Source organism: Nipponia nippon, unplaced genomic scaffold (assembly GCF_047370975.1).
Source record: "Nipponia nippon isolate SJK-2023a ecotype South Korea unplaced genomic scaffold, ASM4737097v1 scaffold_13, whole genome shotgun sequence".
NCBI classification, from domain to species: Eukaryota; Metazoa; Chordata; class Aves; order Pelecaniformes; family Threskiornithidae; genus Nipponia; species Nipponia nippon.
Window position 1 is genome coordinate 5,391,703 of NW_028262324.1, and position 24,994 is coordinate 5,416,696.

Sequence of the window (24,994 nt, forward strand, 5' to 3'; positions counted from 1 at the left end):
GTGTTTCCAGGGTTGGGGCATCTACCACCTCTCTGGGCAACCTGTTCCCAGTGTTTCACCACCCTCATCATAAAAAATTTCTTCCTTGTATCTAGTCTAAATCTACCCTCTTTTAGTTTAAAACCATTACCCCTTGTCCTATCACCACAGGCCCTGCTAAAAAGTCTGTCCCCATCTTTCTTATAAGCCCCCTTTAAGTATTGAAAGGCTGCAATAAGGTCTCCCCGGAGCTTTCTCCACGCTGAACAACCCCAGCTCTCTCAGCCTTTCTTCATAGCAGAGGTGTTCCATCCCTCTGATCATTTTGGTGGCCTCCTCTGGCCCTGCTCCAACAGGTCCATGTCCTTCCTGTGCTGAGGACCCCAGAGCTGGACGCAGGGCTCCAGGTGGGGTCTCACCAGAGCAGAGTAAAGGGGCAGAATCCCCTCCCTTGACATCCTGGCCACGCTTCTTTTGATGCAGCCCAGGATATGGTTGGCTTCCTGAGCTGCGAGTGCACATTGCTGGCTCGTGTCCAGCTTTACATCCACCATCCTTGTCCTTCTTCAATGCCCTGTGCTGAGAAAGGCGTCTGGGATGGCTTTGGCTGTCTGTTGGAGAGATTTCCCCTGGGAAGCTCCAGGATTTTGGAATATTCACAGCTAGAGTCTTGTTCCAACTGAGAAGCTACAAAGGATTCCAAGGTGCAGCAAACATTGTCAACAACTTCTCTGGTGAGTTTGTCAAGGGAAGCCTGTGAAGATGCTCCATCAGAAGCTGCTATTTCAGCTTGCCCCGATTTCTCTTCCTCGGATTTGCCCGCTCAGGTGGCTCCTCAGGCAACAGGCTGCTCCTTCCACCTGGCTGCCGGCCCTGGCTCAGATGCTTCGGACATGCTGGATGCCAAACATTTCCCCAAGCTCTCCAACACAGTCGCTACGAGCTCTTTGGCCACCAGTCCGATTTCCTGCCCGTCACCTGGAGGAGAAGTCTCCGAAGGCTCTGCTCTTCCGGTGCTGCCACACAATCTTCCTCTGATCCCCAGGGCAGCCCTCCTTAAAATGCAGACAGACTGAGCCTGAGGAGCCTTCACCCTCTCTAACACTTCCTGCACCACAGCCTGAGCCACCTCTTCAAGCTTCTGGGCTTCCATTGCAGTCTGTTGTTCAAACGCAGCTTTGAACACACTGTTTGCAGCCACGCCTGGCTTTTTCTTGGCGGCAGCATCACCCCTGACCCTCCTGGGCAGCTTGGCACCTTCCTGTCCCAACTCAGGCTGGGAGTAGGTTTGGCCTTTGTCCAAAGCTGCTTTCACTCTTCTGCATCAACCCGTTTTTAGGGAGCTCTTTCTGCTCTTGGGTGGCAGTGGGCAAGATGGTCTTTGAGGCTGCAGCAGCCGCTCTGCCAGGCAAGGATTGTCAATTGGTCCTGGCAGTTTGGGTGCTGTCTTCTGTCCCTGAGCTAGGAAGGCAGAGACACTCAGGCGCTAGCTCAATAAGCCTCCTGCATGGCAGCTGCAAGAAAGGGCACGTCCCGAGGCCCCACAGCAGCCCCCCATGTCCCAGGCTACCCGGCTGAGCCCTCTCCATCGGCCCGCTGCTCACCTCTCTCCTCTTTGCCAGTGCACTCAGCAGTGTGTCTGCCTTTCGGACGCCAGCAGCGAGACAGTGCTCCATGGCTCCTTCCAAGCACTCTCCTGGAGCTGTGACCCTGCACTGACTCCACTTGCACCAGAGGCACCCAGCTGTGGCCGCCCCAGCCGGCCTCCCAGTGAGCGGCTCTATAGAGCAATTGTGCCTTCTTGCATCGTTGCATTGCCACATTGCCGCATTGTCACATTACTGCGTTGCTGTGCTGCCGCCCGGCTGCTGTCCACTGGCCCGTGGGGGGGCCCGCCTGGACAGGCCTGTGGGCCACCCCCTCTTGCTGACCCGCCTTTGAGAGGTCATCTCTACAGGCCCCTTCCCACCTCAACTGTTCCGCGATTCGGTGAAGCGAAGCAGGCATCCTCGCCAACCGGGAAGAAATGCAGGGAACTGCCACGCCAAAAGCACTCAGTTTACCCCCTTTTCGTTTTTAAACCTCTTCCCTGTCACGGGCAAAGCAGCCTCAACTGAATTGGATTGAACTGGGTTGTTGGCCCGATGCTGTCAACATCTAATTCCTGATTCTTGAGAAACACAGAAGGCAAACACAGGCGGAGGGAAACCGCTCTCCTCCCATTTCCTCAGGCTCCCCTTCAGCACAGACACCTCTCTGCCCCCTTCCCAGTCTCCCCTGTCCTCGTTTCTGCTGTGTGACACCCTCGGTCCCTGCCAGTGCCCAGCTGGCCACAGCGGCCCCGAGCAGCGCGGGGCGGCTCCGGGCCGGCCCCCCCCGGGCGGCGCCCCCAGACCCAGGCCCAGACCCAGACCCAGGCCCAGACCCAGGCCCAGACCCAGACCCAGGCCCAGACCCAGGCCCAGGCCCAGGCCCAGGCCCAGGCCCAGACCCAGGCGCGCCATTTCTGCCCCGCACAGCCCCCGGCTTTCTCCTGTGGAGGACAGGGTGGGAGCTGGGCACCTGCTGCGCTGCTCGCTTCTGCCCTCACTTCCTACCGCTGTCTCCTTTTTTACTGGCTTTCTACCCCTTTTTCCTTTCTGCTCCCTGTTCCCCTAGCTGTTTCCTGGGGAAGGCCGGTAGGAGCCTGGCTGCCGGTTCCTGCTGTGCTCACCTTCTACCTCTCGCTCTTTACATAAGAAAAACCTACAAAAAGCTCCTTCTAACAAATCTTTCATATTATATTTACTTGAACAGAAAGGAATAGCCAGTGGCATGTTGACCCAGAACGTCATGTTTTGGCTGGTATTTTCTGGTGCTGACATGAGTGAGAAGAGGGTCTGAGGGGCTGGCTGCTCACAGTGGCAGCCAAGCTGCTCAGGAGCACATCTAGCTGCTTGTAGCGAGCACCTCCCGCTCTGCATGCTGACCATCTTGCCAGGGAACAGGAGGGAACCACAGTTTGGCCAGCCAGGAGAGAAGGACTCCTTTAGCCTGGGAGAGAGAGGGGCTGGCTGTGGAAGTGTGGGGGTGAGTGCTGGTGATCCTGAAGGGCTGGAAATGTCCTGGGAAAGAGGCTGGGATGGAGAGAGAGACTGAGGGAATTCAGGCCTTACCTTGATCCGCTGCCCACAGCCTCCGATACACAGCAGTTCATGTGGGAAGGCCTTCCAGAAGTTAGTGCTAAAGAATTTCTGCGCAACATGTCCCTTGGTCCCTGTGTCCCAAGGGCTGTGACTGCCCCTCGAGGTGCCTGCTGTAGTCTACCTGCAGCTGGTGTTACTTTCTCTCTGCAGATGGAGAGAGTGTTAAACCAAAGACCTGAGAGGTTTTGTGGGTAGGCCAGGCTCTGTTTCCTGCTATTGGGGAATTTTTATGGTACCCCTCGAGGTGAATTAAACACATGTTTGTGCTTAAATACAAAAAAAAAAAAAATTAACCAACAACGCATTTGGTAGAGTCCTACTGCAATAAAGTGGTTCTACATGGAGTCTGCAAAGATGTGTCACAAGCAGATTCCTTATATCCACTTGCACCCGCACCCATCCTGTGAGTGGTTTGCATGGGGCACCTCAGCGGGGCTGTGGGTCCATCGCCTGGACCAGCTCTGCTGCCCGGAGCTGGCCCCTGAGAGCTCCCATTCCAGGAAGGCTATTTGGCATCCGTGCTTCCAGCCAGTTTAAAACCCTCTTGCAGTGAGGCCTTCTTGCCGTCCGTGCCAGATCATGGCACAGATTACCACTGCTGAACACTTACAATTTGAATTTCCCCATCACTGTCAACTATTGGAGCTGGGCAGCAGAGGGATCTCGACCCCAAGTGGGGTCAAAGCATCTATAGTTTTACGGTGTCATCATCCATCTGCTTCTTTCTTAATCTAAATGTCCCTGGAGTCGTTCTTGCTAGTTACTTATCTATGATGCCAGATAATGGGAGGGTTTCACCAAGGAGTTGGAGGGGCTGTGATGCTAGTGTTATCTCAGTAGTCCAGGGGTATCCCTTCTTCTTCAGGCTGGGGTCTGTCCTTCTCCTCGCAATGAGCTGGGGTCCTTTAGTCATGCTTACTTAACCATGAATATGCAGTATACAACGTAGACTATATATCTCTTAAGAAAGTTCATACAATTTCACACTCTAAAGACTAATTGGTACAATAGTTAGGGAATGAGTTTTTTCCTAATAGTCCCTCCTTTTTCTTTGACTGTCAGGGTCACACCACAGTATTCATTAATTTAGTAGTTAATTGAGTTCATAAAGTAATACCACACTGTAAACACACATGTATAATTATGAAGCAAAATAAGACAGTGAATACAAAACCAAAATCCTTTTAGCTCACAGTCCTATACCTAGGTCTGGGAGCCAAGAGGTTAACCATCCACACAGATTTAGGGGAGATCCTTGTCTTTCTTCGTGTAATATTTTTAAATGAGTCTTTCCTTGTTTATATCAGTTTTATTTTTCTGGTCTTGCTTTACATAAAACCAGCAGCTATTATTCAATAATGCACATACTCTGTCCTGTGCTGCTAATAGGTAGTGTAAGGCTAATGGAGTCTGTATTACCATTTGTGATAATAATTTGATTTGATCTGTTAAACCTCCTCAAGCCTTTTCAGCTTCAGAGATTGTTACTACACCATCATGATATGGAGTTCCTTCCCCAGGTAAAGGGAGTAGAATAGCAGGGTTCAGTGTATTACACTGTTTAAGTGTTATGCTTTCCATTGTTAGGAGAATCAGGTCATAACGATGTATTTGCTGTGGTGACGTTGCCTGCATAACTTGTGCAATCAGAGGATGTTCAAGCACTAGATTTTTTTGCTCCATTCAACTAGAAGTGCTGCAGCAGTGATTGCACAGATGCAGGCAACAGATCCTTGAGCTACCGGATCTGGCTGAGTTGAATATGCAATTAGATGTTGTCGTTCCCCAAAGGCTTTGAGTTAACATCCCTGAGGATGGGGGGATGGTTTTCTGGATTTTAGTAAGGCTTTTGATAATTGTCCCTCACTGCATCCTTCTAGGTAACTGTGAGATGAGCACGTACATGGTGCACTTGGTGAAGAACTGGCTGAACAGCAGGGTCTAAAGGCTTGTAGTGAATGGGGCTACATCTGGCTGATGGCCAGTCACCAGCGGTGTTCCTCAGGGCTCAATCCTAGGGCCAGTTCGCTTCAATATTTTTATCAATGATCTGGATGCAGGAGTTGAATGCACCATTAGCAAGCTTGCTGATGATACCAAACTGGGAGGTGCTGTTGACACTCTTGAGGGACAGGAGGCCTTGCAGAAGGATCTAGATAGATTGGAGCATTGGGCAATCGTTAATGGCATGAAATTTAACAAGAACAAATGCTGGATTCTGCACCTGGGATGAAGTAACACCGGGCACAAGTGTAAATTGGGAGAGGAGTGGCTGGAGCAGCCCTGCAGAATGGGATCTGGGGGTGCTGGTCAGCAGCAGGCTCAATGTGAGTCAGCAGTGTGCCCTGGCAGCCAGGAGGGCAAACTGCATCCTGGGGGCATCAAACACAGCATAACCATCCAGTCAAAAGAGGTGATTATCCCACTGTATTCAGCGTTGGTGCACCCTCACCTTGAGTACTGTGTGCAGTTCCGGGCCCCACAATTTAAGAAGGATGCGAAGGTCCTTGAATGCATCTAGAGGAGGGTGAAAAAGCTGGTGAAGGGGCTGGAAGGAATGTCCTATGAGGAGTGGGTAAGGAATCTGCGTTTGTCTAGTTTGGAGAAAAGGAGGCTGAGGGGTGACCTCATTGCTCTCTACAGCTTCCTGAGGAGGGGACGTGGAGAGGGAGGTGCTGAGCTCTTCTCCCTGGTATCCAGTGACAGGATGCATGGGAATGGTTCAAAGGTGCGTCAGAGAAGGTTCAGACTGGACATTAGGAAGCATTTCTTTACCAAGAGGGTGGACAAACACTGGAACAGGCTTCCTAGAGAAGGTGGTTGGTGTCCCATGCCTGTCAGTGTTTAAGAGGCATTTGGACAATGGCCTTAATACCATGCTTTAACTTTTGGTCATTCCTGAAGCGGTCAGGCAGTTGGACTAGATGATTGCTGTAGGTCCCTTCCAACTGAAAATATTCTATTCTATTCTAAATTCTATTCTATTTGTATGCAAAAAGCACTACAATTGCTCCAGTTCCCAAAGAGATGCGGTGTGATGGTGAATGGGATGGTCTGACAAAGTAGCAATGGCAGGGGACAAGGAGGATTGCTACAGCAAGGCAGGGGGTAAAAATGGCAGCCTGAGGTGTGTCCTCAGTAGAAATGGCAGCCTGAGCTCTCCTTGGGCAAAAAAACAAGAGTCTTGGCATCAGCAGGGTGGGGGAGCTCTGCTGCCTTGTCTTGGCAAAGGGTTCCCCTCCAGCTTCTGCAGTCAGGGCAAAGAGGCTATCCTGAGCATAGCCGCTGCCTCAGCGGTGTGCGAGCTGAGCTGCTGTCTGCTTGAGTCAACAGGGAGAAGGCCAGCACTGGCTGTTCACGCAGCAGAGCATGTTAATAAATATTTTGACAAAAAGATGAAATCCCTGTCCGCGTTTCTAAAACCCAATGTCGTCACTGTTTCTCCGAGGGAGCAGCAGCACGTTCTGTCCTGGGATTCCCACGCATGGTGACTCCTCCAGCTCCAAGCACGTCACTGGTGCGCTGAAGCCTGTTGCACATCTCAGATTTGCCAGCCACACTGCCCTGTGTGCCAGGCTGGCTGTGGGCCCAGTGCTCCAAGATTCCCTTCCCAGCAGCTAACAATTTAAACTTCTGGTGTCGGTATGGTTAAGCCAATGACAGAGCAAGAAATTCGCTTGGTGGCAGAGCGTTTCCCTCCGCTGAAAATACCTGATAAAAATAATTTATTGAGCACGTGTGAAAGTGCAAGCTGCTGACTGCTTTTTCAGACCCTCTGAACTCAACGAGGCTGGGCTAGGGCACCTGCCATCCACAATCTCCTCCTTCAACCTGTCACCACGAGGCATCATTTTTGGTCCTGAGATAAACAAAGGAGAGAAACAGAGTGTGAAAAAGCCCTCGGGTCTCCCTGAGGTAGCACAGAAGCCCATGCTTCCACCTGGGCACACACCTCAGAAGTGTGCCACCTCCTTTCAGACTGGGACGGCTTCAGGGCGGGACCACTGGCCAACAAACTGCCAGCACCACTTTTCCTCTTCTCCTCAGGCTCGTTATGATGAGGTGCATAGAGCCGGCCTCCTGCACCTGGGTCTTCTACACACGCCTGCTGAAGTTCTTCAGGCTGCAGCCAAAGACAACGTGAGGCAGCCTTGGCAGGGAGTGGGACCTTTGGGAAGAGGTAACCACGCCGTCGTGAGAGAAGAGGCCCGCAGAGAAAGACCTCGGCCCTCCTGCATCTGTTCCGGTGCTGCGGCAGGGCCCGGGGCCGCTGCGAGCCCCTCCGCTCTCTCCCCTGCCTGCAGCCAGAGGCGGGTGCGTGGAAAAAACCCCGAGGGGCCGCGACTCGGGGCCGCTGGGATCCGGCTCTGCGCCCTTCCGCGGGGGAAGCGCGGCCAGGGCCCTCCCGCCGGCCGGGCGCACCCCCCCCAAGGCCGCGCCGCGATCCTCGGCGCTGCAGCCCCGGCCGCTGCCAGCAGCGCGCCCCGGCGGAGGAAGAGGGGGTGCGGCGGCGGCTGCCTTCCACTTCCGGCTTCCCCGCGCAGCCGCAGCCGCGCCGCTGGGCCGGAGCGCTGGCCCGAGCCCCGCCGCGCTGCCATGGCGCCGAGGCGGCGCCGGGGCCTGGCCGCGGCGGGCTCCCTGCTGCCGCTGCTCTGCGCCCTGCTCCGCGCCGCCGCCGACACCAGCACCGGCCGGGTAGGTCTGGGAGCGGGAGGGGGGCCGGGGCGCTGAGGGGAGCGGGGCCGGGCGGCTCTGTGGGGCGGCGAGGCCGGTGGTGCCGCAGCGGGGACCGGGGGACGGGAAGCCTGGGGTCGGGTTGTGCGCTGTGTTGGCCCGACGGCGGGCTGGAAAGCTGGGCGGGCAGCGGCTCCCTGGCTCCTCCGCGCTCGGCTCCAGCCCCGTCGCCGCGCCGGGCGCTGCTGCCCGCCAGAAGCCTTCCCGCATCTCCTGTAGGCCCTCGTCGTGCCGAAGCTGCCGGTCTTGGTTGCTGCTGCCGGGCTGGGCTCAGGTGTGTGGCCGTAGTCGCTGGCAGCTCCTCTGCCTGTGCCTGGGCAGGTTGGGAACGGGCAGGCGGAGGCAGCCGTGCCCCCCCGTGTGCTCCTGAGCATCAGCGTCCCCGGAGGAGCTGATCTTGGTGCCTGTGCGGGCATCCTGTGGCGTCCCTTTCCCTTGCCCGCTGTCCCGTCCGAGTCTGCCCCGGGAGGGAAGGGGATACGCGAGGGTAGCCCTACTCAGAGCTGTTTTGGTTAGTGTGCCCTGCCCTTGCTGCTCAAGGACAGCTTATTTTGGTCAGACCGAAGGTCCGCATGTTCCAGCATGCTGTGTTTGTCAGAGGCCAACGCTAGATGCCAAGGCAGTGGTAGCAAATGTCCAGTCTCCAAGCAGTTTTGCAGCTTGGCTTTGTCTTGAGACGTTGGTGATGTCCGTGTTGAACCATGCTGTATGTCTATTTACTTGGTGGACTTTAACATGCCTGGCCCAGACACTGTCTTACACCTTTCTCCTGCTTTGGAAGCAAGGCCTTTCTGTTTTCCCAATGGATTCTGGTATCTTCTTACCACAATGAAATGGGGATTGTTCTCCCTATTGTGCTCCTCCTGGCTTGAGCCTCTTTCCCACTGCTGTGTTATGTTAAGGGAAGACGTGCCTCTCCTCTCCCCCCTGCTCTGAGTGATCAGGCTGCCAATGTGAGAGCAGCGCACGCAGATGATTCACCAGCGCTTGTGTGTTGAGGACTGTGTCCTGTGGGTCAGATGGATTGTCCTTGTGGCTGGAAAAAGCTTACGGGATATATGTCGATCTCACAGTAATCCTGGTCTAAGTATTGAATCGGAGGGCTGGGGTATTGGCCAGAACAAAGAAACAGTGGAGCGTGTGCATGAAAAGTTATGGTGAAAAGTTTATGAAAGCAAGCCTTCATTCAGGTTTTATTGGCATTTGCACTTAATGGTGAATTGATATTGCTCTTTCTCCTGGTATCAAAGTGAGGGGGGTGGAAGAGAGGGGAGGAAAAAAAAATCCTGAATTAATGGGTGTTTTTTAAAATGCTCTCTTTAGCATTTTGACAAGTTTGACGTGGTTTTTATCTAAGGCTGCATTTTGGGGGGGAGGTGGGGAAAAAGGACAAAGCTCCTTGAGGAGAGCTGGCTAGTTTCCTGTTCTGACAATTTGCTAGATATCTGCTATTAATAGAGGAAAACTCCATCTGACCAGAGTCCCTGCAAACTTTCTGAGTATGGTTTTTTGGGTTTTTTTTTGGGGGGGTGTTTTTTTTTTTTTTTTGAAAGAAATACTCCTGTGCTCAGTGCAAGTGTAAAGCTGAACCTGTGTTTGTGGGGATTGCCCAGGCCTGTTAAGCTGTTTGCTTGGAGTGATGGTCCAGAGGCAGCAGTAGGTAGTGGGCCGTGGGTTATTCGGAGCATGCTGCTGTGGGGACTGAGAAATCTCATGATGGCAAGGTGACAGGGTGCACAGGAGGTTGCTGGAACAAGGGCAAAGCCTCTTGAGCATTTCTGGTGCTCCAAAGACCTAAGTCTGCCCCAGTTAGTCAGTAGAGATGACTGACGTTTTTAATTGGCAGGTCTGCATTGTCCTGTCAGGATAGGTCATATTAAGCTGGGTCTTCAGCCCTTCCTGGAGATTAGATAATATTACCAAACCTAACCAAAAAAAGAGAGGTGGTTGAATTTTTTGGGCTAGTTTGTCACTTTTTCTTTTGAGGAAATGTTCTGATCTGTTAAGTTGAAAACGTAACGTGGCATCTTACCATCTGTTTCTTTCTTTTTCAGGGTTGGTTAAAAACTTACGGCTACTTACTTCCATCTGACAGCCAAATGTCTGCCTTGCAGTCAGGAAAAGCTGTGCAGTCTGCAGTTGCCACTATGCAACAGTTTTATGGGATCCCAGTAACAGGAGTTTTGGACCAGACAACTATTGAGTAAGATTAACGTAGGCTAATTTTGTCTTTCCCTTTTTTAACGTATTGTCGTGTTACCTGGGTAATTATTCCAGCTACAAGAAGCCCTCAAAAGGGGTAGATTTGACTGACTCAGCCAGAGAAGTCTTGATTATGAAAAGGTGTCCCTAACAAAAACATGTGGACGCTTCCACCTTTTCTTTTTGCCAACAGTACTGTTTGTGAGTGTGAGGAGAAGCTCTTGTTAAATGTCATTCCTTGTACATAGATCCCCATTGCTGGTGCACAGGCAAAGCGTGAATCCTGTGAGCTTCTGAAAGTGGAGAATGTCAAGGGTTTCATTTATTTGCGTCTCTGTCTGGATTTAGGTGAAAATCTGGCTCCAGAAATGGCTTCTAATGTATTTCTTAATTAATTGGAGTTGTGGATCTCTATAGATGCTATTTATGGAGATCTGTAGTTCCGAGTTGAAGTGAGTTGTTGTAGTCTGATGACAATAGTCAAGACTACTTAGCTGGTGATAGTTGCCATTTGTTGGACATTAGATGTTCTCTGCTGTACGTTGACCATGTGTTATTTGTTGTTTGTGATTGGTGCCTTGATAGCACAGAAGCATTGGTCTAAATCACCTAGGCTGGAGGGACTTTGTTCTTTGAAGGCTGTTGCCTTTAGTCTGCTCTTCAGTGTGTACTGCGAAGTGTGGTGTGGAAGTGGTGGTTGTTGCTGCTACCTGACTGGCTTCCTGTCGTCTGATTGCCTGGGTGTCGTGTATTGGCTGAATCCGTCTGCTGTTGGTCTGGACTAGGGGAGCATCTGTTGACTAAAGCAGAATGCAGATAAGATCTTACTAATGCTTTCTGGGGGAAAGCAGCATCTCATGGTGAGCAAAAGAAGAAAGCAGAAATAATAGAACTCACTTAGGCCCTGCCTGAGAGTTTTCCCTTGACCTTTTCTTGTTGCATTAGCAGGCCCTTTTAGAGTCTGCTCTGCCTAGTTCTGAGTCTCTCCTGTTATGGCATTCTGCTGGCAAAAGGGACACAGTAGCACAAAAGAAGGGGGCACAAAGTAACCAAATAATGTGAAGAACAAAGGAGTTTGGTTGTATGCCTTCCAGACTACAAGAAGAGGGAGAAACAGAAGAAATAAGTGAATTAGGCAGGAGAGGATCATCCTGGACTGGGAGTGCCTTTCCAGTGAATGTAACATTCCCTCCTTTAGCTCACAGGAAAAGCCCCTTGTTCTCCATTGAGGGACGGAGAAAATCCTGTTTGTTTGCTTTTCGAATGATTTGAAAATGAAATGCTTTTTAAAGGTGGGGATTTTCCATCCGAGATCTCTTTGCCATTAATAATGCAGTTTGTAAGTGAATGCTGAAGCAGAGCCAGAGAGCAACGTTGTGTACGTGCAGTTGGTGTGTAGAAGCTTGTAGTTGGGATGCTTATGAGTTGGAATGGGGTGGGGGAAGAAGGGGCTATGGTATTGGGGTGCTAGTTTGGGGAGTTAGGGAGCTGCTTCTGCTGCCTTGTGGATGACAGGGGAAGGGAGCAAACCGCATGTGGAAGTCCCTGCTTTAGTAAGTAAAAGTATTTTTCTGGAGGAAAGGAAGGTGTTACCCACATTTTACTGAGTTTATATATGGGCAGGGGTTGATTGGTGCATGAACACCCAAAGGCTGATGGGTGAAAAACCTATATGGTTCCCTCTTCTGAAACTCAAGTCTCCAAAAGCTTGAAACCTCAAGCTGCAACCAAATGCAGGTGTGCTTTGCAGGCATGTTCGGTTGCTCTACCTCCACCTGTCCTGAATTAGTAGGTCTATATGTTGTACAGCAGGGTGGAGCAAGAGTACCTACCTAGAAATTACATGAAAGGAAAAAGAGGTCCTAATTGCTGTTAGCAGTGAGTCTGTATTTTGAGTTGGAGGGGCATGTCTGGCTGGGCCTTGTTGGGCTGTCCCTTCCTCAGACCTGGTTGTGGAAACTAAGTAAAAGAAGAAGAGCTGACAAGGCAAGCTGACTCTGAGGGTCTGAATTACTCAGGCATTTGCTAAGCTGTTGCTTCAGTCTGTGTTATGAGTTTTGAGATTGCAATTATGAACTTTTCTGTCACTTCTGTCAGTGTCGTAAGCTCTGTCCCTTTAAAGTGACTTTAGAATCAGTCAGAGTGCGAAGTTGTTATTTTCTGTGGTTTCTTTGTTAGGCAACAAATTCTGCATATTCTGTTTACGCTTATGGAAGCCTGAAGTTTCTCATCTCCTTTCCCACACGCCCCCAAATCCTGAGCTTGTCCTTTCCTCCAAGAGTGGTACCCAAGTGTGTGAAACATACCATGCAGGCGCTGTCAGTGGGAGTGGGAAATGGGAAGGAACAACACCATTGGTGTTGCTTACTGGTACCTGAAAGGGAGGTGAGGTGGGGGTCTGTTCAGCAGAGGGGCTGTCTTGAGGTAGCAGGTTGAGGATATGTAGTTTCCTGTAAGGAGAACAGGGGCGAATATGTAGAATGGCCTCCTTGTACCGTGCAATTGACAGTGCCTCAGCAAACTTTGTGTCTGCCTGCAGCCAGTGGGTTGAATTGTAATTTTGCTCAGCAGCTAGGCAAGGATATAGTCCTGGGAGTGTGCCGGGAGAGAAGGCATGCTAGTGCCTAACAGAAGTGGCGACTGTTGTGTTTGTCGTAATCAATCATATGGCCCTGGAGGGCACCAAGAAATAGTCTTACTTGTGTTGGAAGTGTCTCATGTGTCTTGAGCCTGTTGTGTTGGTCCCTCACCTTGGGATGCACGACACAGCTGTTTAAAGATGCCACTCCTGCCAGCTCAATAGTAGGCGATTGAGCATGACAGCTTTCTCTATTTAGGGGAGTCTTGTGGAGGGCTTGGAGCCTGACCTGAGGAAAGCAGCTGTATCTGGACAAGAGCTGGATGTCACTGCTTTTGGAAATTACCTGTTTTCTGCACGCTAAGCAGCTGGAGGAATGCAATAGTCTATGAGTAAACAGTGCCAAGTATAAATTTTGATGATCTAGTGTTATTGGTGTTCCCGTTTAAAAAAAAAAAGGGGGGGGGGAAGCAACCATAAATACTTGAAGCCTGCTTCAAGTAATTGTCTGTTGTTGTTGTTGTTGTTTCTGATGTGATCTGTTTTTATAAATCCCCTGGAACACAGAAAGGGTTATCCAAACTGCTCAGTAGAGAATGGCTGTTAAAAAGCTCAGCTAAAGAAGATCAATGGCAGTAAGCTACAGCTTCATGATTATTCTGCTGAGAAAAGAAGAGATGGCTGGACTTGTACCCTGGCCCATGTGGTTAGATTAGGGCCCATATGCCTGGGAAGTAAGTTGAATCAGGGAACTGATCCAGAAAGACATTCTTAGCTTGACATTAGCACAGGCTGTTGACAGCTTCAGTACTGCCTAGCTCTAACCAGGTAGTTGGGCTTTTTTACTATGTCTGTTTCAGAAAGTGTGTAGGTGAGCTCTGGAACAAACTGTGGTAGAACACGGGGGTTCAGACAGGCCTAAGTGTAATGGGGTTGAAACAGGAGCTAGGCAGTCGTGTGTAGCATAAGTCTATTGGCAGCTCTGCAAGTGCTGATACCTTGGAAGCTTTGGCTCAAGAAGCCCTTAAAGCCCAGGGTGCCAGTATTGCAGCATGCCTCTGGAACAGCCCTGTGTCCATATGTTGTGATGGAGCTGGCACAGGGCCAGGGAATTTGACTGTCTTTGAGGGAATTAGCTTTTGGTTGGGTCTCTGTGCAGTTCTGATTGGCTTTGATAGCATGGGACTAATCTGGGGGGGGGGGGTGATTTCCTGCAGCCTGCATGGCATAGGGCAGGTGTTGGGAAGGGGCAGGTGGTATTCATACATGAAACAGGTATTGAGGTGTGAGGGACTTGGCCATGTATTGCTAGCATGTCAGCACAGCTAGCACTGTCCTGGAAAGTCCTGGTGACTTGTCCTGCACATCGATGTTGGTTTGGTAGCACTCCCCTGTTATCTTTTTGTCTTGTAGATGATACTAATAAAGATAAAATAGAAAGTCATTTTCTGACTGTAATCAGGGCCTGGTGATGGTGATGTTCAGAGTACTGGAGTTCTCATGAAGCTCAAGAGATGAAAACCTAATTCATACTACGGTTTGTGTAATGTTATGCTAAAAACTCTGTACCATATCATATGACTGGATTTTTTAAAAAAAACACTCAGAAAATACCTAGGAGAATACAGGCTATAGTAAGCCTAGCATCTCTCTAGCAAAGTGGTAGAAGCAATGCAAAAGAACACAAATAAAGGACACTTGGAAAAACACAGTGTATTAATGTAGAATTAATATGGCTTTTCTAAAAGCAAACCTTAGATATACCGCCTTTCTTTGAAGGTGGCAGCAGTTGTGTGGGCAAGACAGATCTGATTTCCACAGGTTGCTTAGATTTCTGAAAAACATACTGTACTGATAAATGTAAGGTAATGTAAGTGGGGAAGGTCTGTGCTAGCTTTATATACTCAGCTTGGGTTCTTGTCAGGTACAGTACAATATGTATAACGAGTCTCATTTGCTCTGTTCTTGGTGGGGAGAAGATGACAGATGACTGCACTGAAATTTGTAAGCACCCGTATTTTTTACATATAGGAACTAGACTAAGTAAAGGTCAGCTGCTTGACTGTCTGAACTGGGAGCAGGTATGTGTGCTATGAAGGAATGTACTTGTGAGGCTGTACAAGGCAAAATGTCTGTCTATTGGTTTTTATTTAAAAGGTGTCCCGGGAAGAAGTCTTGTAAACCATCTACTGGTGATGGGATGTCACACCCTTCCTGCAAGTGTGGGGCTAGTATTTTTGGTAGATAAGATGTACATTGTTTAGCCTCAAGCATGTGGGCACATACTGACTACTTGCCATTGGCTGGCTGCAGCTGATGGAGAAATGTCTGCATTTGGAGGCCAAAAGTTGTCCCCCATGTGGCCAGCGATGTGGGGGAAGCCCTACTGAGGAGAGGGGAGAGAATTTAGTGTCCTGTGTGAGAAATCTGCCAGGATTGGCTACAATGCTCCTCTCGTGTGTGACCAGGCAGTGGCATGTTTCTGCATCCTGTGGCCTGCAATGTGTTGTTAAGGCATTGTGTCACAGCGGACACTTGCCTTTGCCATCAGAGTAAGTGGATCAAATGCATAAAATGCCTGAAGAATGCCAGTGGCAATGTCCTCAGCAGCAGCCCACGGCAGAGGCTGAGGGCAGTGCCAGTGTGCTTGGGAGGCTGTGGTGAGAGACTGCTCGCATTGTTCCTGGGCTCTGGTCTCCTGTCCTGGGCTGCGCTGCAAAATCCTAAAGAATGTGGCTGGGACAGAAAGTTGCTGTGCTGGGACCTTTGGAGACCAGTACCTGTAGTTCCTCTGTTTCTGTCCCTATCTCCTTTTTCCCCTGCTGCTGCTTGCAGTGGTGGGCAGATTCATTCCTCCATAAGCCACTTCTGACTTCTCTAGAGTGTACCCACACCAGCAAGCAGGATAATATTCTGGGGTACAGTCTATTTCTCTTTGTCAGAGAATCATGTAGGTTGGAAGGGACCTCTTGAGATTGTCTACTCCAACCCCCTGCTCAAACAGGGACAGCTAGAGCAGGTTGCCCAGGACCATGTCCAGTTGGGTTTTGAATACCTCCAAGGATGGAGACTCTACCACTTCTCTGGGCAACCTGTGCCAGTGTTGGACCACCTTCAAGCTGGTGCAAGAAATAAGCAAAAGATCTGTTAAGGCTGGAGGTAAAGGAGATAGGTGAGGAGACCTGACTTCTCTGGTCATGGATCCCTGTGCAAGGGATAGCATCCTTTGCTCTTCCAGTTCCCCTGGCCATAGAGGCAAGAGTTTCCTACATCATGAGTGACATCAAAAGAGTCGAGGGTTATGGGGAGGACCTAACAGAATTTCGTGACTGTGACCCACAGATTGGAGTGATCTGTTCTGGTCATTACAGATGAAAGCCTTAGTCGTTATCTGGGAGGGTCATGTTTGCACTTGTTCAATCTTACCTAGTGGGTTATGAACTGGAGGTTTTTTTTTTACTGGCACAGGGGCACTTTAACAAATGGAGAGTGGATGGAGTAGGTGATAGGAGAGTTTGATCCCAGTGCACACGCACGTGCAATTTTGATCTGTCTCCCTTTTGTGGCATTATCATCATTAAGCTCTTGTCAAGCATAAGGGCTACCTGATATGGCATCTGTGTTTCCAAAAGGAAAAATGAATTCTTTTTGGTGTGCTGAGGTGTGTGGATTGCCAGCAGAGGTGGGGTGTACAGCTCTGTGGAAAGAGTGTAAACCTGAGACAGGGAAGGGTGAGCCCTTCTTGATGTCTGCCTTGACCATCCATCAGAGGTCTTCCAGTCACCCCTGAGTTCTTTTGAATCTATTTTTCAAACTCTTTGTTAGCTTGCTTTTTCTTTCCTTCCCTTCCAGGTGGATGAAGAAGCCTCGATGTGGAGTTCCAGATCATCCCCACCTACGCCATAGCCGGAGGAAAAAGCGGTATGCACTAACTGGACAGAAGTGGAGGCAGAAGCATATAACCTACAGGTATAGCCCCTTCCCTGCCCCTTTTTGTTTGGGAAAAGAATGTTCTGTACTTGTTTGGTATGCAAATTTTGTAAGTACTTTTAAAAACTAGATTTTCCCTGTAATGCCTCGTTGAGGTTTTCATTCTCAGAATATGGTGGAGGGGAATACTTTCAGAGAACTGGAGTAATTACTTGAAGAGTCTATTCTTAATTAGAAAATAACTAATCAGTAAAGTTGCCTAAATCCCAGCCATCGGTTGTGTAATTTTGGCAGAAAAATCCTAGTAAGCCCCTTTCTGTTCCCTTAGAAATCTGAGGCTCTGGCCCTTAGATCATGTGTCATCTTTAACAAACCATTAAAGCAGAAGGAACATCATTGTCTAAAGGTGTGATGCTTTCTCCCTCTACTGATTTGCAACATTTTACTGAATATTTATTTTTGCAGAGGTTTTACTTTTGCTCGTGTAGTAGAACTCTTGCTTTTGTCCAGACTTAGGCCTGCTGAGGCAATATGCTGAAGTGGGCTACAGGTGTCAAATAAGTGTTTAGTGGTGATTGTTTCCCAGACGTGCTTTGTTTGAGTCATTTAGGCCCTTAGCTTTTGAAAGGCAATTGCTGAATGATGCCAATGGAAGTTTCTGACAATAAGAATGTCACTTCGAAATAAAATTAAACCCCCCTCTAGTTGAAAGTATAGCCTTTTAATTTTTTTGGATGGGGAAAGGAGGTTGCAGAGGAATAAAAATTAGGAATGTAGACATTAAGGTGAAGATATGGGTGAGCAAGGCTAAGACAGAAAGTCTGTGGTGAAGAGGTAGAAATATGAGTGACCAGCATGGGGAAGGTGCCAGAATGTGTAGGAAGAGATATGATGGTGTGAAGGGAATGAGAATCAGGGGCTGGGGCACTCTGTTGCTTCTGCCAAGAGCTCTGAGAAAGGAGGAGGAGGATTCTTCAAGTAACAGTGAGGGACTGCAGAGACTGGGAGGAGACTAGTTCTGGGGACTAGTTCAGAGCTTCCACCAGTAATCATTCCTTTAGCTCAAATAGTAAAGGGACACCTTCTGTATGTGAAGATCTGAGAGTCAGATCCTGCTCCTAACCTTTTCTGGACCTTAGGGAAAACTGGTATATAATCATATCAATAAAACATCTCTTAAGCATATGCACAACCATGGGAAGCAAGTTGGCAGATGGCTTCGCTTCTGTCATTGTCAAACTAGTAGTTGTTTAACTTTCCAATTTCAGTATTTGTACTGTACCATTCAAGTGGTAGATATCTTGTTTTACCACTGAATGTGTTAGTGTCTTTCATCTGTCAATCATTATATTAAATCGAGCCAGTTTCATTAGAGACTGAAAGCTGTTTCCACGACACAGATATTTCATATTGCCCAAGCCAAGTTTAATAGGTCTTGAGACTGTTATATGCACGCACAAAAAACACCCCATGAACAGCACTTTTTAAGCTAAAGTTTGCAATTATGGGAAATTTATGAGCACTTGAACTCTGTCCCGCTCCCTCCAAACTCTGTGTCATCAGCTGTCATGGGCTGGGTTGCACAAAACTGGCAGGTCTATCACTCCTATGAGCTCTTAAGTATGTTGAGTAGTCCTGAGAATGAAGCTGCTCATATAAGTAAGGTCGTATAATTTACTGAAAGGTTTGTTTCTCGGAAAGAATTTTAGTCAGTTTTTTTCATACACTGGATTCCATTTTAATTTCAGACAAAATCTGAAGTAATTTACATTTTTAAACTAAGTTACTTAGCTGTCTACACCAGGATTTGAAAGGTTGTCAGGTTTTTAGGAAGCGATACAAAATCAACCAAAGTATTGGGAAGATTCGTATTAATAAATGTAGACTTCAGATCAGGGCTGTAGTTTTGTTGGTAACTTTATTTGTGACAGCAAAACTTTGCATGCACAAAGTAGTGTCTGCAAAAATAAAAGACCCTTTGGAAATGGAAACTGTGTAGATGTGGCTATGTATTGGAATTATAATAAGAAATCTTTAATGTATTCTGCAAATTTAAACAACGCTTCTTTCTCATTCACACAGTGTACACAACTATACCCCCAAGGTTGGAGAGATTGATACAAGGAGAGCCATTCGTCAGGCATTTGATGTTTGGCAGAGAGTGACACCACTTACCTTTGAAGAGGTCCCTTACCATGAAATTAAAAATGACAGAAAGGAGGCAGATATTATGATATTTTTTGCTTCTGGTTTCCATGGAGACAGTTCTCCATTTGATGGAGAAGGTGGATTCCTAGCTCACGCTTACTTTCCTGGACCGGGAATAGGAGGAGATACTCACTTCGATTCAGATGAGCCATGGACCCTGGGAAATTCTAATCATGATGGTAAGAGCGCAGGTCGTTTTTCAAAACAAGGATAAGTCGAATGTAGGCACGTTGGCAGGCTTTCAACTGGAAAGTATTTGGTTAGTGGAGCTTTTGCCTCCCATACAATGGTTCAAATGTTTTCTAACATATTTCAAATGTTTTCAAACGTGTATTCTATCTTAAATGGGTAAATAATTCTATTAGTAGGTTTGTGACTCTGCATGCCTCTGTGCACATGTGTGAATGTTGAGGAGCGAACAGAAGTGTGTGTCTGCTGGCTTTTTACATCTCTCAAGATTTGGACCATAATTGCTACAGAAACCACAGCTCTGGGAGGGAAAAGGTGAAAAGAGTGTGTTGAAATGTATACTCCGTATCTCATGGAATATTTAACAAGGGCAGTTAGAGTTAGTTGTAATGGTGAACAGAAAGTTGAAAGAGTGAAGACTTATGAATGTTAAGTCGTTTTGATCCATATTTGTTTTCCCACAGTCTTGAGTATGATCATAATTCCTCCCATCAGAGATTGGGGCTGGCTGATTTGTTAAGGAAGACTGATGATTAGGGCAACTGTTTTTGTGATATTAAGCAATGAAGAGTTTCTGCGTCTTTGTAGCTTTATCTTACTCTCTAATGGCAATGAGCACTTTCTGATCTATTTTCAAACCTTTGATTGAGGATAGTGATGACTTGTAAAAAATCTAAGTTGGAAGACCAGAATTGTACAGTGGCCTCATAAAATATCACTTCAGTTTCCACAGTCTTAGTGATTTGGGAAGGACAACATGTCTTTAAACCTTTAAGGATTAAAAATCACATTTTGAAACATTTTATAAGGATTAGAAGTTTACTTGGAATGTAAATATGGCTTGATTTTTAAACTGTATAAAAACATAGTAGCATTGTTGCGGCCATGATGTCTAAGGACATATGCAGAGGTAATGTCTATCGTTAGACCAAACAGTGTAGTTTGAACAGGAGAAAAGCTTTCAGGCATGCAAGCCATCTTCAGGCCTGACCTAAAAGTGACAGCTTTCTTTCAGAATGGAATGCAAATTGAGAAAATCCCTCAGAATTTTGAGTCAGTATCTATCAGATCATCTTTGAAAGGAAATGGACCTGGTAAATTCAATGTGGGAATGCTAATTTGTAGGAAAGCAGAAATGATATGATACTTGTCTTCTCAGGGAAAGATGTAATGTTTCCTGGCATGTTTAAGTGACTAGGTTAGATGTAGGCAGAGAAAGAGAGAGGTCATAGCCTGTGGGATGTGGAAGGGGGGTAGTGTGGAGCGTGTGGGAGGTTATGGTGTGGCAGAGAAGCACAGTCTTGCTATCTTGAAATGTTATGAAGTGTTATTCCTAGATTTGTGGCTGGAGGGCAGTTTATAGGTTTCCCTTGAGGATCAGGATTGATAGAGACCGAGTGATTACCTTGTGAGAGCTGCTTTTGCAGCAGTTAGGTGTGTTTGTGCTTTATCAGTGGTCTGTGCGAGTTCAGTCTGGTCTTAGTAGTTATTTGATCTCAACTATGGGGTGGTGAGGGTGGCTTGTGTGCTGGATATGACTTCCCAGGTAAGTCCACGTATGAGACCTGGGAGTGCTGGTGTCTGGGATAGAAGTTCCTTACAGGAAGGTGGAAGGCAAGGTTTTGACCAGTTGTACTTGGTTTTTTTTTTTTTCTTTTTCCAAACAAAAAGCCTCCTTCTGATGATAAGCTTAGCAAGGTTGGGAGGCAGCTTAAAGACTGGCAGGGATGGCTCTGCGGAAAATTTTACACTGGGTAGGATGTTCTAACATAGATTATCACTTTTTTGAGTTTTTTTTTGTATAGTTTTTGGGATGGTGTTTGAGAGCAATGTATATAATGAGTAGAAGGTCTCTTTTTTTATAAAAGCTTTTTCTTATGCAGTATCCATGTGGCTCTTTCAAAAACATGATGTATTACTCTGGTGTGCTGAGTGACTGTCGTGAGTAGTGTCCTCAAAGTGCATGTAACTGGTATTTGAGGGGCTGGTGTGCACTCCGAATGTCAAAATTGATAGAAGAGTTGAGATTTCCATTCCGGACGATAAATGTCATTTGTGTATTTGTTTTCAAATAATTGTGCCGCATAGACTGGGCAGCACAGTTATTTGAAAACTCTTTTAAAAAAGTCACAAGTGAGGGTGTTGAGAATGGTGGGGTCAGATTTGTCCCCTCCAGCTGGGGGAAGCGCTGATGATAGAAAGGGAGTTTCATGTGTTGAAGACGACAGCGGTAAGCCTGTAGTCAGAGCATTATAGATGTGAGTGTTAAATGTGAGGAATTTGGCTTTGCCTGTGTTCTTAGCCTTGGTATGCAGATGTGAAAATGTCCTGTCTCCTCACTGGATGATCCAGGCCTTTTTAGGAGGGTTTTTCCTTCTGTTTCATTATTTCTTGTCGTTGGAGCTCTCACTAGCTCCAGATTCTCACCTCTGATGTGTTTTACTTGAAATGCTGTTAGCAGGTCTTAAAGAGTTTCTTCTTGGTCAGAGATTTCCTGCACTGGGATCAGTTCACTGCCCTTTTTCATTGGAAATAAGGTGTTAGCGAGGACAATATTGTCTTTTTAGTAGGAAGTATTTCTTCAGACATGGTCTTGCTTGTCCTTATGATACGTATTTTGGGGCAATGGGGTTGTTCAGTCTGGAACTGAAGAAGTCTCTCGGTGAAAGAATAGAAATACCCTACCAGTAGATCAGTAGAAAAGCTCTCATTTATGCAGATGCAAAAAAGGAACTGTTTTGGCCATTCAGCATCCATTCAATGATTATAGAAATCTTAAAATAGCCATAGTATCTTTCCATCAACCTGCAAAATATCACCATGTAAAATGTTCCAATCCTGACAAGAATGTGTATTAGTTGTAGGGAAAATTTGAACAATCTGCCTCAAAGCTCTCTTAGCCATGAAACAATTGTAAAGGTAAATCTCTGGTCAACAGAGCAGGATGCTGAAACTGGCACCGTATGTTCTCAGAATATTTGGCTGATCTGTTTAGTCCATATAGTTTTGTTACAAACCAGTACGATCTGAAGCTTTGCTTTTTTTGGTCTACGTTTGTCTTACTGTGTTGTGGCACCTGAAGAGTTTCAGTAAGTCCATGTTTGGATGCAGTTGTCACCCCACAGAAGAACTGTTCTGCAGACTTCGCTAGCAGTGCAAATTATATGGATAAAAGTGAAACATTTCACATGAAGTCTCATCGAATCAGAAACAATGAAGAATGATTTGAACAGATCTTTCTATGAAAACAGCCATCTCTGATTTGTACAGAGAACGTGATATCTCCTGTTGATGGAAGTTTCTATCTTGTAAAGATACGGTGTGGTAATCTGCTAGGGTTCATTGGCAATTTTATCACACCAGCTAGTGGATAGTTAGTTGGGATTTATATGCTCATTATCATTTTGCATGATCATTATTATACTGATTTTTGCCCCTTGTGGACAGCATGGCCATTATCACGTCCCTTAAAATTATTAGTAGAATTGTAATAGCTACGATGCTGTTGCTTGTCTTTCTGAGACTGTGGTAATAGGGGCATGTGCACCAACACTTCTATTGTCTTCTGCTGTGAAGAATGATCCTGCATAGGCTTTCAAAGTGAATGCAGTTTTCTTCCACCTGGATATTAGTTACAGTTCCACTAATGGGTGCAATTCCTTTAGCCAAGTAATACTGTACTTTCAATTCATGAATGCTGATTTATCATCTTAATTGTACTGCCTTCTCTGACATTCCCATAAGCAAGCTGTGGAAGATTAATTTAGATAATAGTATGATAAGCATGTGCAAAACCAGGAAGGAAGTTGAACTCTCGGAGCAGTCCTTATTAACTGGGAACATGGGATACAGAATTCATTTGTTAAGTTTCCAGATGAGAATGTTAATGAGAGCAGCTAGAAGCACGAGGCAGAATATTGGAATTCGGAAGGATCAAGGCAAATCAGAGAAGTGATATGGCAAACAGGATGCAACTGAAAAAGAGGAGTGTGGTTTTACGTTTAGAAATAAGTCATCTACACAACCACACAATGAGGAGCAACTGGCATGGTCGCAGTTGCGGGGACTTATCTCACGTTTTTCCTGGAGGGTGCTCCTTAATAGAACTGAAAGCAGCTCATGGCCTTTAGGTTATCCCAGACTTGTAGCAGCAAGGGCCTCTGGCTTATTAGACTATGATGTATGGGCACTTGGAGTCAATTGAGGCTGTTTTTGGAGTCTTTGTCTTTTAGTGGTACATTGTGTGTAGCTGCTCGCAGGCCAAGTAGCCCCTCTTGGCTGCTTAGATGCAGCATTTGGTCACTGAGTTACATGTCAATGCAGGCAGTCTCGGTATCCCAACTGCTTGCACTACCAGAAGGAACACCAAAGGTGATTTTGCTCTATTTTCTCCAAGTCTTGGGCTTTTTTTTATTGAAATGTGCTGTCGAAACAGCCAAGCAAACTTTAAACTGCCCATCTCAAGACTCACAGCTGCTGACATAGGTTGCTCACTGTAGGCAGCAAAGCCTGTGCCTGAAAGAGGGTAAACAGACTTGGCCATGCTGGGATCTCTCTCCCTTGGCTGCCTCAGTATCTTGCCTAACTTGCCTCAAGCATAGAGGTGCTGCATGAAATCCATTATTAACTGGCCAAATCAAGTATTTCCTAGCCTTTTTATGAAAATAATAATTACATATGTACGTATCTCCAACAACAGGTTGAAAAGGAATCCTGAGCGGCTAAAAGTAACTTCTGTCAGCTTAAATATCCACATTACACAGGACTGTTCTCACACCCCTCTGACAACTCAAACATTTGTTTAATCCAGGTTAATTACAGGAAGTAAATTTTAATCTCCAGTTTAACATTGCAAATAGTATCAATAATAATCTTAGACAATTCTTCTTTATGGTCTTTTAAAAGTAAAAGAGCATTGCTGTTATGCACGTTGTCAACACCATACCACTAAATATGTGGTGTTTGCCAGCCCACTGCAGATATTGGCTTTATAGGTATATAGATATAGCTGTATATAGCTATCAGCTGTATTCCTTTGTTGGTAGTGATAATACTTGCTCTGTCACCATCACTGCAAATAACAGCTCCTGTGTCTTACTAGTGCTGGTGCTAATGGCACCCACCTCCGCAGTAACTACTCATGGCTGTAGCAAGCACTGCTGTTGCTGCAGGGTGGGTAGCGAGAACTGCCACTGCTGGGGCTGTCTCATCTGCAATGGTGATACCTGCTGTCAGTCTTCCCGTGCAATCCAGATTTCATTCCAAAGCTTATGTGTACCAGGCACCACACTGGTCAGGAAATGCACTGAAGCAGTAGTACAAGGCTTAAAGTGGAGCAGGATTGATTTAGGAAAGACATTTAGAGAACTTTTTTAATGCTAAAGCAAGGTAAGTACTGAGGTATCCATGCCCTGCCAGGGATCACCAGGATTTTTTTCTTTCAGCATGCCCAGAGTTGAGCTCTAAGAGCCTCCCTATCATCTGCTTGTTGTATGGCATTTTAAGCGGCAGTTTGCCCAACGGCGGCCACTTCAGCTTCTTCAGGAAACAACCCCAGCTGACAAGTTATTCCTGTAGTGGCTCTAGTGTAACTCAACTTCACATCAAGTTCGATCATTTTGCGGTTCACAGGATTCATTTTTCAGTATCCTCTCTTCCAGGTACTCGCCCACACTGTATAGCTTCACACCTGTATGAAGTTCTCTTTGTAAATGTAGGATTACCACTGTGACTGCTTTTTAGATAATGGAAAGAAATGCTGAGCTTTGCTAACAGCAAGTAAACAAGTATTGTAATCATTACAACAAGCATGTCCCCATAGATCCTGGTGGGTTCCTCCAGAGGCTTCTTTGGAAAGCTTCTTGTTCAGGGCTTCTGAAGAAAAGCCAACCAAAAAGAGTGCCAGCGCTTACAAGACACTGCCAGAACCGGTACAGGAGATGAGACCTCATGGGTCACTTCTGGTGCCAAATCAGTGCAGGAGCTTCTG

At 47.0% G+C, this 24,994-nt stretch overlaps 1 protein-coding gene and 1 pseudogene across 4 annotated transcripts in view; one reads left to right on the top strand and one right to left on the bottom strand.

Moving 5' to 3' along the window:
• Positions 1-170: 170 nt before the first annotated feature.
• Positions 171-2,483, bottom strand: LOC148056509 (uncharacterized; annotated as a pseudogene).
• A 5,238-nt stretch (positions 2,484-7,721) lies between these two features.
• The window catches only part of MMP24 (matrix metallopeptidase 24), a 47,990-nt gene continuing 30,717 nt past the window's right edge, over positions 7,722-24,994 (top strand). For 3 of the 4 annotated variants that reach the window (XR_015702919.1, XM_087749532.1, XM_087749534.1), the window contains exons 1-4: positions 7,728-7,859; positions 9,953-10,101; positions 16,531-16,647; positions 18,691-18,995. Coding sequence is in view for 3 of the 4 variants with exons in the window: in XM_087749532.1 (XP_087605658.1) it covers positions 7,761-7,859; positions 9,953-10,101; positions 16,531-16,647; positions 18,691-18,995 (670 nt within the window). In the remaining variant the exon portion in view is untranslated. Of the gene's footprint in view, positions 7,860-9,952; positions 10,113-16,530; positions 16,648-18,690; positions 18,996-24,994 lie in introns of all 4 variants that reach the window. The other variant, XM_087749533.1, reaches the window with a different exon arrangement.